The following is a 15,715-nucleotide window of genomic DNA, read 5'->3' on the forward strand; positions in this document are numbered from 1 at the left end:
ATTTTGCATCCAACTAACAGCCGGTGGGACGCTACGATTGGCTCCCTCCATAACATAATACATTTTCAACCAATCGGACCCAGTTGCGATGGAAGCTTTGGGCCTATTTTATGTGAATTATGCAAATCCCTCCCCAAATCTCCTTGCAGCTGATAGGGAGTGAAAGAACAGGTTCGGGATATTTACTTTGTATTATAATTCGTTTGTAACACCATAAATAAACGTGAGATTCCCGTAGATCATAGTTTTATCTAGGTTTAAATTATTTATTGTATTCGATTGTGGTACAGTTCTTCGTTTGAGGACATGTCTCTGTCAGGAAGTTATCAGAAACCGGTAGTGCAGTAGCTAGCTATCTAAAGCTTTCGCCGGCCGCGTACAGTCAGGCGGACCTCTTTGTCTGACTGGGAAAGCGTTTTCTTTTGTTTGGCATTTTCTTTGTTTAGTAGTCTAAAGTGAACTCTGGGACCAGCGTTTCTCCACAGACGTTCTTCCAAAAGTGTGAAAAAGATGCAAAACGTGAAGAAATACTTCACAGAAGGACTGATCCAATTTACGATCTTACTCAGTTTGATCGGAGTTCGCGTGGATGTCGACAGTTACTTGAACGGCTCCTACTCACCGCTAGAGATTAACGACGGTCCTAGCTCAGCCTACATCCAGACACCGTTTCACAGTTTGAGGGACAATTGGGACGGGTACAGCGTGCACCCCAAATGTCCCGAGTTGGATTATTTCTTCGCCTGCCGTCGGCTCCTGGATGAGGTGAGGGCGCTTGGGTCGCCCATCCGGTTCCCTACGCAGTTGAGCGCGTGGCTCGTACACCAAGTACCTGACAGCTCAGAGTTCCGAGAGCCACCAAACAGCACGAGTAACAGTAATGTTAGCGCGGGGCTGTTAGAGAGTACCGGGGAAGAGGCCAACGACACTGAACTTCTCGCCGTCGACGAAAGCCATACTGCCGCCCAGCTAAGTGGGCCTTATCCCAGCACTGGAGCCTGCGAGATACCCAATGAGGCGAGTGCTGCAGCGAGATGGCATTAGCTAATTTTGCTAAAAGCTACCTAATGTTAAGTTATTGTGACGAAATGCTAACCCCCAGGCCTTTAGCTACTCAACAAGTGTAGCTAACTGACGGTGGGAATGATAAGTGTATTCTGATAGGCCTATACTATTTGGCTAACTCAGGGGTTCCCAACCTGTTTCAATCGGGCCCCCCTTCAAGCATTGGGGAACATCCAGCGCCCCGCGGGTGCGGACGCGCCACGTTTATTTCTAGGGGCACAAGCACTGTTCATGACAAACTGTTCACTACCCTCTTCTTGGTGGAGAGAATGTAACATTTTTAAAGCATATTTTTTTGCAGTTCTATACGTTTTGCTATGTCTGCTAGTCGTGATATGAGTGACTAAATAATTACAAAAATGTCTTTGGTCTGAAAACCCCGGGGGGGAATCGTTAACTTACATGGGCTAGTTGATCTGGACATTTCTGACAACTTATAAATAACTCTCTAAGGTATGCAATGACCTAACATGACAAGAAGAGCTGATAATGCACTATCCAATTCCCGAAATTGCACTTGTCTGGGACTTTGTAGGTGTGTCAATCCCAGAAACGTAATATACTACTTACCATTAGCCTAATGTAGGTTTCAGCTGCATGTTTGTAGGGCTGTGACCGTCATGGAATTCTGTAAACCCTGATAAGTGGGGGAATTTAATAATTTTCTCTTTTGGTCCTTTGGTGAGTTTTTGTGGGGCAAAGGCTCCTTATAGTTCAGGAGTGTCTAATGGCGAAGGCTGTGTTATCTTATCTCCCACGAATTCACTTGCTGCTGTTGTGAGACTTGTATTGTGTAACACGCCATTTATATAGGCTACACTCACACACACACACCTGCTCATACACGTTCCTGGGTCTAAATCATCTTGTGGCTTTAGACACAGTTGAAACAAGTTCATGCATCAACCTGTTGGACAACCACAGTTGTCAACAGATTGATAACCGTTGTGGTTAACAGCAGTGCAGTAACAGTTAAGCGGAGCCTCAGTCATTTAACGGTCACAATTGGTTCATTGTAGCAGAAAGCAGATGCCTTTCCTCCTATAAAGCTACAATATAAGGGGCATTGTTGCAATGTTACAGACATTCTTCTTAGGGGAAGATTGCTAGGCTGCTGGACTCACTCAGCCTTGAATAGGCCTGTAACAGTTGGTTTAATCACAATGACTGACACGGCTTACAAAGCTGTCTTTGTCCCTTTCTCTCCATCTTTTACCCCTTTTCTCTGGACTCCCTCATTATCTTCACACATTTTTCTTTCTCTCTACCTCTCAATAGCTAGTTTTGCATTCAATTGGTGACATATATTCACTCAAATTCTAGACTCCACATAAATAAAATATGCTCATTTTCCCACCAGTGGTGTGTTGCCACCAAATTGACTTGTTGTGGGTGATGACGTAGTGCACAAAATGTACTTTTTTGCTTAAGTTTCCATCGCATTTTCAACTCCAGCAGTAGTTTTGTCACAAACTGTTGCATTAAATACTTGGGTCTTAGCACATGCGCTCTAGCCAACAGCGTACAGATAGTGTGGGTAGGCTAGTCTACATGATGAGATTATTATGAGTAAGGCAGTCAAACATTGATCATGTCACCAGAATAAGACCCCTGATATGTTTTGGAAAGGAACATCAAGATCACTGTGCACTTTCACCACCCTGTGAAGTTCAGAATTTATTTCATCTGTAGCTTAATAAACTGCATGTTTTCTTGAGTCAAAGTTGGAGGAACACACAACGTATCATCGCATGACTCCAAGTTTACTTCAATATGATGGTTATTATACGGAACAAAAATATAAATGCAACATGCAACAATATCTAAGATTTTACTGAGTTACAGTTCATTGATATCCTTCTGTCACTTGAAATACATTTATTAGGCACTAATCTATGGATTTCACAAGACTGGGCAGGGGAGCAGCCATGGGTGGGCCTGCAGGGGCATAGTCACTTGGGAGACAGGCCCAGCCAATCACAAAAGGGCTTTATTACAGACAGAAATACTCCTCAGTTTCATCAGCTGTCTGGGTGGCTGGTCTCAGACGATCCCACAGATGAAGATGCCGGATGTGGAGGTTCTCGGCTGGCGTGGTTACACGTAGTTTCCGGTTTTGAGGCCGGTTGAACGTACTGCCAAATTCTCAAAAACGACACTGGAGGCAGCTTATGGTAGAGAAATAAACATTACATTCTCTGGCAACAGCTCTGTTAGACATTCCTTCAGTCAGCAAGCCAATTGCACGCTCCCTTAACTTTAGACATTGCGTGACAAAACTGCACAAGTGGCCTTTTTCCCCAGCACAAGGTGCACCTGTGTAATGATTATGCTGTTTAATCAGCTTCTTGATATGCCACACCTGTCAGGTGGATTATCTTGGCAAAGGAGAAATGCTCACTAACAGGGATGTAAACAAATTTGTGCCCAAAATTTGAGAGAAATAAGCTTTTTGTGCATATGGAACATTTCTGGGATATTTTATTTTCACTCCAGGAACATGGTACCAACACTTTACATGTTGCGTTTTATATTTTATCAATATTTCTCTGCATAAAGACATTTCCACCTCCCATTTCTTCCTCAATTTTAGACACAAAAATATCCCACCATGTCGTAAAAAAGTATTATCTGTCTGCATTTAAAAAATTGTGCCGAAACTTCCTGTTTCCATCACAGCTGTCGTAATTATTTTGTATACGGTATAAAAACTGTATGGAAACGTGGTCCGTACCTAAATGTATTCTGGTCCACCCTTCTTTCTATCGGTCTTTCCTGTTATCAGGAGGTTGAGGAACTGAAGGGGCGGATCCAAGAGTATGGTGATGAAGGCAGAGAGGAACCTGTTTCCCTGACCCAGCTGGCTCTCAGTTCCACACTAGAACATGAGGTACATACAGCGATGACATAGAACAAGTAATAAAAAATAAAAAATCTGTCTTGGAATAAGATAGCCAGATTAAACGTTCAGCTCTGTAGGCGTGCCTTTATTTAACATACTATTTGCTCAGTGTTTGATGGCCCTCATGTTTTGTGTGTTTGTAATAGGCGCTGTGCTTGCCTTGTCATGTTTTTCATCACAGATTTTCCACTGTGTGACGAATTGACTGTGTGTTGTTGATTCCAGGGTTTGTTAAGTAGCGGAGCCCCTCTCTCCAGCTCTGAGGACCCCCATTCCCCTGACATCGACCAGCACTGGAGCCAATTCCTGTCCCTACCCATCTATGAATTTGACGTAAGTGGTATCCCTTGATAATGATTATGATGTCTTGGTAATATTTGTGAAAAGAGAAGGCGATTTGAAAATGTCAGTTATCGAATATTGGTTTCGAACTCCAAGGGTTTTAGGATTTACCTGTGAGCTACTGTGTATGTCAGGGTGTGTCTATGTCCGTGCCTTTTATAATGTGTGTGTGTTCTTCAGGATTTAGACCCACTGGTTCCTCAGCAGCTGTCTGACCTCGACGCCAACATCTCCAGGGCCATCAGCCAGGATGTCAGTCTCCGCGATGCCATGGTAACAGGCTCCGTCTACGACATGATCCCCCAGAGGGGTGGAGTCAGGACCCTGGTGGCACGGCAACCAAGAGGGCCCCTCTTCCGACTCGAGTCCACAAACTCCTCCAACTCGTCGCCTGGTACGACCACAGGGCTGGCTGCACTACCGAACGCTGTGGTGGTCAACGGAACACGAAATGGGTCATCGTCCCATGGTGCACTGGAAGGCTGTTTGGATGAGGCAGTGTTTGACCAGATCAACCTCCTGGGGCTGGATGGCTGCTTGGAAACCATGGACGTCCAGCTGCTGGGGATTCTACAGGGCATCGACCCTCGTGTCCTGGAGGACCTCGACTCAGACTCCGGTCTTTCTCTGGAGAGCAGCTCTCGAGGCCCAGACTCCCCAAGTGAGTTGGAAGACTTGTGGGTCTGCTTCAGGGAGGTGCAATGTTCAGTGTTTCCCCTGTAACGCCGCTGATAAATTGTTGCCGCCACACCAAAAACAGAAATACTTAAATGACTAAACCCAGACAAAGTATGTAGAGAAGATAATTGACCTACATATTTCTTAGTAATATAATCCTTGAACTAGAAATCACCTAAATTAAAACTACACTGTAGGGGTGAATTTAAAATTTAAAAATCAATGAATTTAGGAGTATTTGTGCCATGGCTGGATTACTGACTGGCCACACAGGGTACATCCCAGGGGCCCTGTTTGGGGTCCCGATTGGTTTTGTTATAATGTTTGAGCATAAGAACACAGAAATAGCCATGGAAAGTGGTGTACAATTGTAGGAAATTAGCATTCAAACTGCAAAATTTTCAAAGTTCCATGGGAATAAATGATAGAATTGCAGGAAATTAGCTGAAAAACAGCACACTTCTCTCTTCCGCCAATTCCAGACTGATTTAAGCCACACCCACAAACCCTGCCTTCCACGACCGTTGCAACCACTGCTTAAAAAGAATAGGGTATAGTAATGGAGATAGTAATGCATTGCGGAGAGGGGACATGATGCTCCTCTGTTGTGCTATATACAGTGCCTAAGGAAAGGATTCAGACCCCTTACATTTTTCCACATTTTGTTACGTTACAGCCTTATTCTAAAATGTATACAGTTGTATTTTTTCCTCATCAATCGACACACAATACCCCATAATGACAAAGCAAAAACAGGTTTAGACATTTTTGCAAATGTATAAATAAATAAAAAGATCACATTTACATAAGTATTCAGACTATTTACACTAAGTATTTGTTGGAAGCGCCTTTGGCAGCGATTACAGCCTCAATTCTTCCTGTGTATGACACTACAAGCTTGGCACACCTGTATTTGGGGAGTTTCTTCCATTCTTCTCTGCAGATCCTCTCAAGCTCTTGTCAGGTTGGATGGGGAGCGTCGCTGCACAGCAATTTTCAGAGATGTTCGATCGGGTTCAAGTCCGGGCTCTGGCTGGGCCACTCAAGGACATTGAGACTCGTCCCGAAGCCATTCCTGTGTTGTCTTTGCTGTGTGCTTAAGGTCGTTGTCCTGTTGAAAGGTGAACCTTTGCCTCAGTCTGAAGTCCTGAGTGCTCTGGAGCAGGTTTTCATGAAGGATCTCTCTATACTTTGCTCCGTCCATCTTTGCCTCGATCCTGGCTAGTCTCCCAGTCCCTGACGCTGAAAAACATCTCCACAGCATGATGCTACCACCACCATTCTTCACCGTAGGGATGGTGCCAGGTTTCTTCCAGATGTGATGCTTGGCATTCAGGCCAAACAATTCAATCTTGATTTCATCAGACCAGAGAATCTTGTTTCTCATGGTCTGAGAGTGTTTAGGTGCCTATTGGCAAACTCTAAGCGGGCTGTCATGTGCCTTTTTAATGAGGTGTGGCCTCCGTCTGGCCACTCTACCATAAAGGCCTGATTGGTGGAGTGTTGCAGAGATGGTTGTCCTTCTGGAAGGTTATCCCATCTCCACAGAGGAACTCTGGTGCTCTGTCAGCGTGACCATCAGGTTCTTGGTCACTTCCCTGACCAAGGCCCTTCTCCCCTGATTTTTCAGTTCTAGGAAGAGTCTTGGTGGTTCCAAACTTCTTCCTTTTAAGGTTGATGGAGGCCACTGTGTTCTTGGACCTTCAATGCTGAGTACATTTTTTTGGTACCATTCCCCAGATCTGTGCCTTGGCACAATCCTGTCTCAGAGCTCTACGGACAATTCCTTTGACCTCATGGCTTGGTTTTTGCTCTGACATGCACTGTCAATTGAGGGACCTTATATAGACAAGTGTGTGCCTTTCCAAATCATGTCCAATCCATTGAATTTACCACAGGTGGACTCCCAAGTTGTAGAAACATCTCAAAGATGATCAATGTAAAAAGGATTCATCTTAGCTCAATTTCCAGTCTCATAGCAAACGGTCTGAATAGGGTTGCACATTTTGGGGAATATTCAGAGGTGGAAACTTTCTGTGGTAATTAATGGGAATATATGCAAATTAATAGTAATACCATTTAGATGTAGATGTTTTTTGCATTGGATATATTTACCATATCCTATGGAGACAGAAACATAAACCTTTTACCTTATCATAAGTAGACATAATTGCAAATTATTAAATCCTTCCAATAGAAATGTAAAAAAAAAAACATTTTGTTACAACTTGAACTTAAATTAAATGAGTTGACTCTTCACATGGGATGATTTCACTGAACAACAAAATAAAGGGAATATTGAATGATCCCCAATGATCCATCACATCTCCCAAAAACGTTTTCATTGATAGTCTAGAAACTAAAGCTTTGGTTCTCTTCTTCTCAGGCTTCCATGTCTTCTCCCTGGACCTCCTCAGTGTCCACCTCTTGAACATCAGACTCTGAGGCCTCATCTTCACTGTCACTTTCTAACCTTGTTGAGGATGGTTCGTTGTCAGGCTCAAAAAGCCTCAAATTTGCCCGGATGGCCATCAATTGTTCAACCCTTATATTGGTTAGCCTGTTGCGTGCTTTGGAGTGTGTGTTCCCACACAAGGACCAGTTGCACTCTGAGGCGGTTGATGTTAGTGGGATTTGGAGGATGATGGAGGCAACAGGGGAAAGAGCCTCAGATTCACAAAGTCCCTTCCACCAGGTGGCTGATGAGATATGTTGGCACGACTGCCATATTGCATCTCCATCCCAAAGCCCTTGCTTGGAAGTGTACTTCGCCAGACTGCCAAGAACCTTGCCCTCATCCAGGCCAAGGTGGCGAGACACGGTAGTGATGACACCATAGGCCTTGTTGATCTCTGCACCAGACAGGATGCTCTTGCCAGCGTGCTTGGGGTCCAACATGTACGCTGCTGCGTGTATGGGCTTCAGGCAGAAGTCTTCACGCTTTTTGGTGTAATTCAGAACTGCAGTTTCATCTGCTTGGAGCAACAGTGAAGTGGGCAGGGCAGTACGGAATTCTTTCCTTACATCTGCAAGCAGTGTCTGAACATCAGTCAGGATGGCATTCAATGTGGTGCTCTTATTCTTCTCACTCTTCTTGGTGAGGTAGATTGCTGCTATAACTTGATGACCCTTCACATACCTAACCATTTCCTTGGCTCTCTTGTAGAGTGTATCCATTGTTTTCAGTGCCATGATGTCCTTGAGGAACAGATTCAATGCATGAGCAGAACAGCCAATGGGTGTGATGTGAGGGTAGAACTCCTCCACTTTAGACCAAGCAGCCTTCATGTTCGCAGCATTTTCTGTCACCAGTGCAAATACCTTCTGTGGTCCAAGGTCATTGATGACTGCCTTCAGCTCATCTACAATGTAGAGACCGGTGTGTCTGTTGTCCCTTGTGTCTGTGCTCTTGTAGAATGCTGGTTGAGGGGTGGAGATGATGTAGTTAATTATTCCTTGCCCACGAACATTTGACCACCCATCAGAGATGATTGCAATACAGTCTGCTTTCTCTGATTTGCTTGACCTTCACTTGAACTCTGTTGAACTCTGCATCCAGCAAATGAGTAGATAAAGCATGTCTGGTTGGAGGGATGTATCCTGGACGAAGAACATTCAGAAATGTCTTCCAATACACATTGCCTTTGAGCATCAGACGTGAGCCAGTTGCATACACAGCTCGAGCAAGACATTCATCGGCATTTCTCTGACTACGTTCCTCCATTGAGTCAAAAAAAAAATCTGATTCCAGGAGGACCATGAGCTGTTGCTATCGATAAGGTGTCTGATTCATCATTTTCACCTCGAATAGAAGTAGAGGGACTTTTGTCAGAGGTTGCTTGATGTGAGCGCTGAGGGAACTGTATGCACTTGGCCAGATGATTCTGCATATTCGTTGCATTCTTCACATATGATTTGGCACAGTATTTCCAAATGTACACAGCTTTTCCTTCTTCATTAGCTGCAGTGAAATGTCTCCACACATCAGATAGTGCCTGTGGCAAATTAGTCAACAAAAAAAAAAGTACAGATAAATAGTTAAGCAGTTAGATTAAACAACTCCTTTGTGAGAAATGTTTTAAAGTGAAACATGTATGGAAACAGTTGAATTAACACTCCTCAGTTAGCAGGCTCAAGCAAGCTAAAACCCACATGGTAGCAAAAACTAACTAGCAGAAATTGTTAACAAGTTAGAAATTATTTAAACACTTTGATGCAGGCTACTATTTATTAGTTAACAAAAAAATAATGTATATCATACAAAATATATTCACCCCACCCAGTATTGTAATCAAAACTAACCAGAACGCATGTAGTCCTTGGCTCAGACAGTGTAGTAGTGTGGACTCAATAGCATCTCATTAGTGTGCAAGATCCTGAGAATCAGCTGTACATGTGCAGTGCGCTCTTCCATCACATGTGATGGAAGAATGCACTGTGCATGCAGAGGGTTGCAATTCCATTGAATTGGGGATAGTTTAATCAAAATATGCCACAAGACCTAGAATTGCCTTTATGTGTATCCCACAAAAAAGTTTCACTGTTGTAAGCAAAAACATTTTTTTAATGAATTTAAGCAAAATTCTCTGGCTTAACTTCCCGTGGAAAATTACGGAATCTTACCGGAAATTTTCCAATGCTTTGCAACCCAAGGTCTGAATACTTATGTAAATTAGGTTTTTATTTTTTATACATTTGCACAAATTTCAAAACCTGTTTTTGTTTTGTCATTATGGGGTATTGTGTGTAGATTGCTGAGGATTTTCATTTTTAAAAGAAAGCTGTAACATAACAATGTGGAAAAAGTCAAGAGGTCTGAATACTTTCCAAAGGCACTGTATATCACATCTGCAACATTCTAAACATTGTAAATAAGTTTACATATTCGTATGTACACTTGACTCCCCAGGTGCGTCTGAGGTGTCATCATCGTCTTCCAGTTCGTTTTTTGAGGACGAGGGTGGGGCTACGGGCTACAGCAGTGAGGTGGACTCCCTCCCCTCCAAGAGCATCGCCAACTACGACACATGGTCACCTGTGGATTTCAGCGAGAGCGTGTGGCACGACCACAGCTACTCCTCCGCAGCCTTCTCCCAACCGTCAGCCACCACGTTCCCCCACAAAGCCATCAAAGAGGAGCCTTTCAGCGACGAAGACGGGGAAGATGACGAAGACCGGGAGCTTAGCCGCGATGAACTCCGCACCCGGGCCCTGCATGTCCCGTTCTCGGCGGCGGAGATTGTCAGCATGCCCGTGGAGGAGTTTCTGGAGCTCCTGGAGGGGCATGGCCTCTCGCCCGCCCAGGTTGCCTTCCTGAGGGACATCCGGCGGCGAGGGAAGAACAAGCTGGCGGCGCAGAACTGTCGCAAGCGCAAGCTGGATGCCATCACGGGGCTCCAGGAGGAGGTGGAGAGGCTGCAGGCCCAGAGGAGCAGGCTGCTCAGGGAGAGGCAGCACACGGCCAAGGCTCTTGGTGCCGCGGGCCAACGCATGGAGCACCTCTCCAGGGACATCTTCTCCAGGCTGAGGGACGGCTCAGGACGACCCCTGACCCCAGAGAGATACACCTTGCAGTGCGAGGCCAACGGGAGGGTCGTGGTGCAGAATATCAGGCGGCCTAGTGTTGCCACGACGACAGCTGGAGGTAAACCGGACAAAAGGAAGAAGGAGAAGAAGCCTTGATGCAGCAAGGGCTGCTGGTACTTGATACTTTTTAAGGGGTGTTATTGTTTTTTTCTGGTCTTGTGACTGTTTCCGGATCTTTCTCTTCCTCCTTGTCTGGACTCTCCGACCTTGGGAGCCTGAAAGGGCAGAAACTTATGTTAAATAAATACACCCAAAAACGTACATGTAAATACAAATATTACAGAACGTGTGAATGGAGGGTTTTTTTTCTAGAAAAAGAAACGTACCTCAAACACTGGACTCTTAACGTTTTCCTCACTATGTAAAGGAAAGGATTGTATTATCATTAAAGCATTTCCTACCAGGAGGATATATTGTCCTGAGGATGTCAGGCTGCAGTATCATTTGTATAGTTCCTACAAAAATAAATTGTAGGCCAGTTAAAATGAAAAACAGAACGCCAATTCTATATTTTAAAGGGACCCTTTGGGATTTTGGCAATGAGGCCATATATCTACCTGAGAAATTAAAATAGATCTACTTCCCCATAGTCAGACCAGCTCGTGGATACCATGTGTATGTCTGTGTCCTGTATGAAGGAAGTTAGAGGTAGTTTCACAAGCCAATGCTTACTAGTGTTAGCTCAATGACTGGAAGTCTATACTAACAGATACCCATAGACTAGTTTGCAATTACGCTAGAGCTAGTTAGCAACTAACTTCACGCAAAGACATAGAAATGGTATCCACGAGTTCATCCGACTCTGGGGAAGAAGATAAAAGGCTTCATTGCCAAAATCCTGAAGTACCCCTTTAACTTCAACTTGGTATCTATTGATAAAGATTTCAAAAATGCTGACCTATGTTCCCTCAGACCTTAGTTCTGGAGTTTAAGTTGAAATGTTTCAAAACTCAATCTACCTGGCGATATGTTAGACATGTCATTTGAAAGCCCTTAATTTAATTTTTAATCATGTTTTTATAGTTGTGTATTGGTGATACACAGATGTACATGGCTATTGCTTTATGTATGATACATTTTTGTATGTTTAAAAAAAAAAATCAAAAAACATTTTTTTGAAGCGCTGTATGCCTTTCTCCTCTGATATTATGTAGCAGGGCTTTGACTCTGATGGTTTTCATTCTACCTCAACTACAGCAAATTTATATGGAGGGTTTGGGCAGATTGTAGGAGAGACCATTTTTTTATTGCATGGGAAGAGGGTTGGTTGAGGAACACAAGTGCACCCAAGTCACTGCAAATGCTTCACTGTAGTAGGTCAATGTTGATGATAAAACTGATGTAACCCTCATTCACATTCACCTGCTTTTGTGTTCAGAAATATAGTATGATTGTATGTATGTTTATATTATTTGAGAATTACTTTGAGAGATTGAAGAAAAGTGTAGTGGAAGATGAAACAGGAAAAACACTGTACAGAGTTCTACAAGAAACAGACAGAGGTAGGCTATAGTACCTACTTCAAGCAATTGAAAGCACCTATTCAGTTGTCCTTTTATTTAGATAAATATTGAAAATGTTCTTTACACCTCAGAAGTTAGTTTTGCCTTGGACAAAACCAATCAGATTCCAAGATACACTGAACAGTTATATTTTTCATTTTCTATTTATTTTTTTCTTAGTCACTAATATATATTTTTTGCTGTGTGGGAGTAAATGAGGCTGAATGAATTTTTACAAATCCTTAATTTGTTTGACCATAAAATATACGCTATATATACAACAGTATGTGGACACCCCTTCAAATGAGTGGATTCGGCTTTTTCAGCTGTACCCGTTGCTGACAGGTGGATAAAATTGAGCACACAGCCATGTAATCTCCATAGCCAAACATTGACAGTAGAATAGCCTTACTAAAGAGCTCAGTGAATTTCAACATGGCACTGTCATAGGATGTCACCTATCTGCCCTGCTAGAACTGCCCCGGTCAACTGTAAGTGCTGTTATTGTGAAGTGGAAACGTCTAGGAGTAACAACGGCTCAGCTGGGAAGTGGTAGGCCTCACAAGCTCACAGAACAGGACCGGTGAATCGTGTAAACCTGCACCCAAGCCTAAAATCACCATGCGCAATGCCAAGAGTTGGCTGGAGTGGTGTAAAGCTTGCTGCCATTGGAGCAATGGAAACATGTTCTCTGGAGTGATGAATCATGCTTCACCATCTGGCAGTCCAACGGACAAATCTGGTTTTGGTGGATGCCAGTCGAACGCTACCTTCCCAAATGCATAGTGCCAACTGTAAAGTTTGGTGGAGGAGGAGTAATAATTCTATACGATTCTGTGCTTCAAACTTTGTGGCAACAGTTTGGGGAAGGGCCCTTTCCTGTTTCAGCATGACAATGCCCTCGTGCACAAAGTGAGTTCCATACAGAAATGGTTTGTTGAAATTGGTGTGGAAGAACTTGACTGGCCTGCGCAGAGCCCTGATCGCAACCCCTTTGAACACCTTTGGGATGAATTGGAATGCCGACTGCGTGCCAGGCCTAATCGCTCAACATCATTTCTCAACCTCACTAATGCTCTTGTGGCTGAATGGAAGTAAGTCCCTGCAGCAATGTTCCAGCATCTAGTGCAAATCCTTCCCAGAAGAGTGGAGGCTGTTATAGCAGTCAAGGGGGGACCAAAGCCATATTAATGCCCATGGTGTTGGAATGAGATGTTCAACGAGCAGGTGCATATATATATATATATACACACACACACACTACCGGTCAAAAGTTTTAGAACACCTACTCATTCAAGGGATTTCATTTATTTTTACTATTTTCTACATTGTAGAATAATAGTGAAGACAAACTATGAAAAAAAGCATATGGAATCATGTAGTAACCAAAAGTGTTAAAGAAATAAAAATATATTTGAGATTCTTCAAACAGGCATCCTTTGACTTGATGACAGCTGTGTACACTCTTGGTATTCTCTCAACCAGCTTCATGAGGTATGCCTTGTTAAAAGTTCATTTGTGGAATTTCTTTCCTTAATGCGTTTGAGCCAATCAATTGTATTGTGACAAGGTAGGAGGGGTATACAGAAGCTAACCCTATTTGGGAAAAGACCAAGTCCATGTTATGGAAAGAACAGCTCAAATAAGCAAAGAGAAACGGCAGTCCATCATTACTTTAAGACATGAAGGTCAGTCAATACATAACATTTCAAGAACCATCAAGCGCTATAGTTAAACTGGCTCTCATGAGGACCGCCACAGGAATGGAAGACCCAGAGTTAACTCTGCTGCAGAGGATAAGTTCATTAGAGATACCAGCCTCAGAAATTGCAGCCCAAATAAATTCTTCACAGAGTTCAATTAACAGACACATCTCGACATCAACTGTTCAGAGGAGAATGTGTGAATCATGGTCAAATTGCTGCAAAGAAACCACTACTAAATGGCACCAATAAAAAGAAGAGACTTGCTTGGGCCAAGAAACACCAGCAATGGACATTAGACCGGTGGAAATTTGTCCTTTGGAGATTTTTGGTTACAACCGCCTTGTCTTTGTGAGATGCGGTGTGGGTGAACGGATGATCCCTGCATGTTTATTTCCCACCGTAAAGCATGGAGGAGGAGGTGTGGGGTTGCTTTGCTGGTGACACAGTCAGTGTTTTATTTAGAATTCAAGGCACACTTAACCAACATGGCTACCACAGCATTATTCAGCGATACACCATCCCATCTGGTTTGGGCATAGTAAGACTATCATTTGTTTTTCAACAGGACAATGACCCAACACACCACCAGGTTTTGTAAGTGCTATTTTACCAAGAAGGCGTGTGATGGAGTGCTGCATCAGATGACATGGCCTCCAAAATCCCCCGACCTCAACTAAATTGAGATTGAGAGTTTGGAATGAGTCGGGCCGCAGAGTGAAAAAAAAGCAGCCAACAAGTGCTCAGCATATATGTGGGAAATCCAAGACTGTTGGAAAAGCATTCCAGGTGAAGCTGGTTGAGAGAATGCCAAGAGTCTGCAAAGCTGTCATCAAGGCAAAGGGTGGCTATTTGAAGAATCTTAAATATAACATATATTTTGATTTGTTTAACACCTTTTTGGTTACTACATGATTCCATAGGTGTTATTTCATAGTTTGTTTTCACTATTATTCTACAATGTAGAAAATAGTATTAACAATAAAGAAAAACCCTTGAATGAGTAGAAGTTGTAAAAAAAAAAAATGACTGTATATAAAAAATATATAAACTCAGCAAAAAAAGAAACGTCCTCTCACTGTCAACTGTATTTATTTTCAGCAAACTTAACATGTAAATATTTGTATGAGCATAACAAGATTCAACAACTGAGACATAAACTGAACAAGTTCCACAGACATGTGACTAACAGAAATTGAATAATGTGTCCCTGATCAAAGGGGGGGGTCAAAAGCAACAGTCAGTAAACAGTCATTAAATACTGCAGTGCATCTCATGGACTGCACCAGATTTGCCAGTTCTTGCTGGGAGATGTTACCTCCCTATTCCACCAAGGCACCTGCAAGTTCCCGGACATTTCTGGGGGGAATGGCCCTAGCCCTCACTCTCCAATCTAACAGGTCCCAGACGTGCTCAATGGGATTTAGATCCGGGTTCTTCGCTGGCCATGGCAGAACACTGACATTCCTGTCTTGCAGGAAATCACGCACAGAACGAGCAGTATGGCTGTTGGCATTGTCATGCTGGAGGGTCATGTCAGGATGAGCCTGCAGGAAGAATACCACATGAGGGAGGAGGATGTCTTCCCTGTAATGACAACAAGCTCAGTCCGATGATGCTGTGACACACCGCCCCAGACCATGACGGACCCTCCACCTCCAAATCAATCCCGCTCCAAAGTACAGGCCTCGGTGGAATGCTCATTCCTTCAACGATAAACGCGAATCCGACCATCACCCCTGGTGAGACAAAACCGCAACTCGTCAGTGAAGAGCACTTTTTGCCAGTCCTGTCTGGTCCAGCAACTGTGGGTTTGTGCCCATAGGCGACGTTGTTGCCGGTGATGTCTGGTGAGGACCTGCATTACAACAGGCCTACAAGCCCTCAGTCCAGCCTCTCTCAGCTTATTGTGGACAGTCTGAGCAGTGATGGAGGGA

The 15,715-nt window shown here is 43.6% G+C and overlaps 1 protein-coding gene across 2 annotated transcripts; it reads left to right on the plus strand.

Moving 5' to 3' along the window:
* The first annotated feature begins 354 nt into the window (after window positions 1–354).
* LOC139555092 (endoplasmic reticulum membrane sensor NFE2L1-like) lies at window positions 355–11,683 on the plus strand. 2 transcript variants are annotated; one of them, XM_071368571.1, is made up of 5 exons: window positions 355–1,017; window positions 3,851–3,955; window positions 4,193–4,300; window positions 4,490–4,970; window positions 9,897–11,683. In XM_071368571.1, the coding sequence occupies exons 1-5, from the start codon at window positions 511–513 to the stop codon at window positions 10,667–10,669; spliced, it is 1,974 nt and encodes a 657-aa protein (XP_071224672.1). In that variant the 5' UTR covers window positions 355–510; the 3' UTR covers window positions 10,670–11,683. The 2 variants fall into 2 exon arrangements, with proteins under 2 accessions (XP_071224672.1, XP_071224674.1); XM_071368573.1 differs by lacking the exon at window positions 3,851–3,955 and having other exon boundaries at window positions 361–1,017; window positions 9,897–10,998.
* The last annotated feature ends 4,032 nt before the right edge of the window (window positions 11,684–15,715 follow it).

The sequence above is a fragment of the Salvelinus alpinus genome, chromosome 26 (assembly GCF_045679555.1).
Source record: "Salvelinus alpinus chromosome 26, SLU_Salpinus.1, whole genome shotgun sequence".
Classification (NCBI taxonomy): domain Eukaryota; kingdom Metazoa; phylum Chordata; class Actinopteri; order Salmoniformes; family Salmonidae; genus Salvelinus; species Salvelinus alpinus.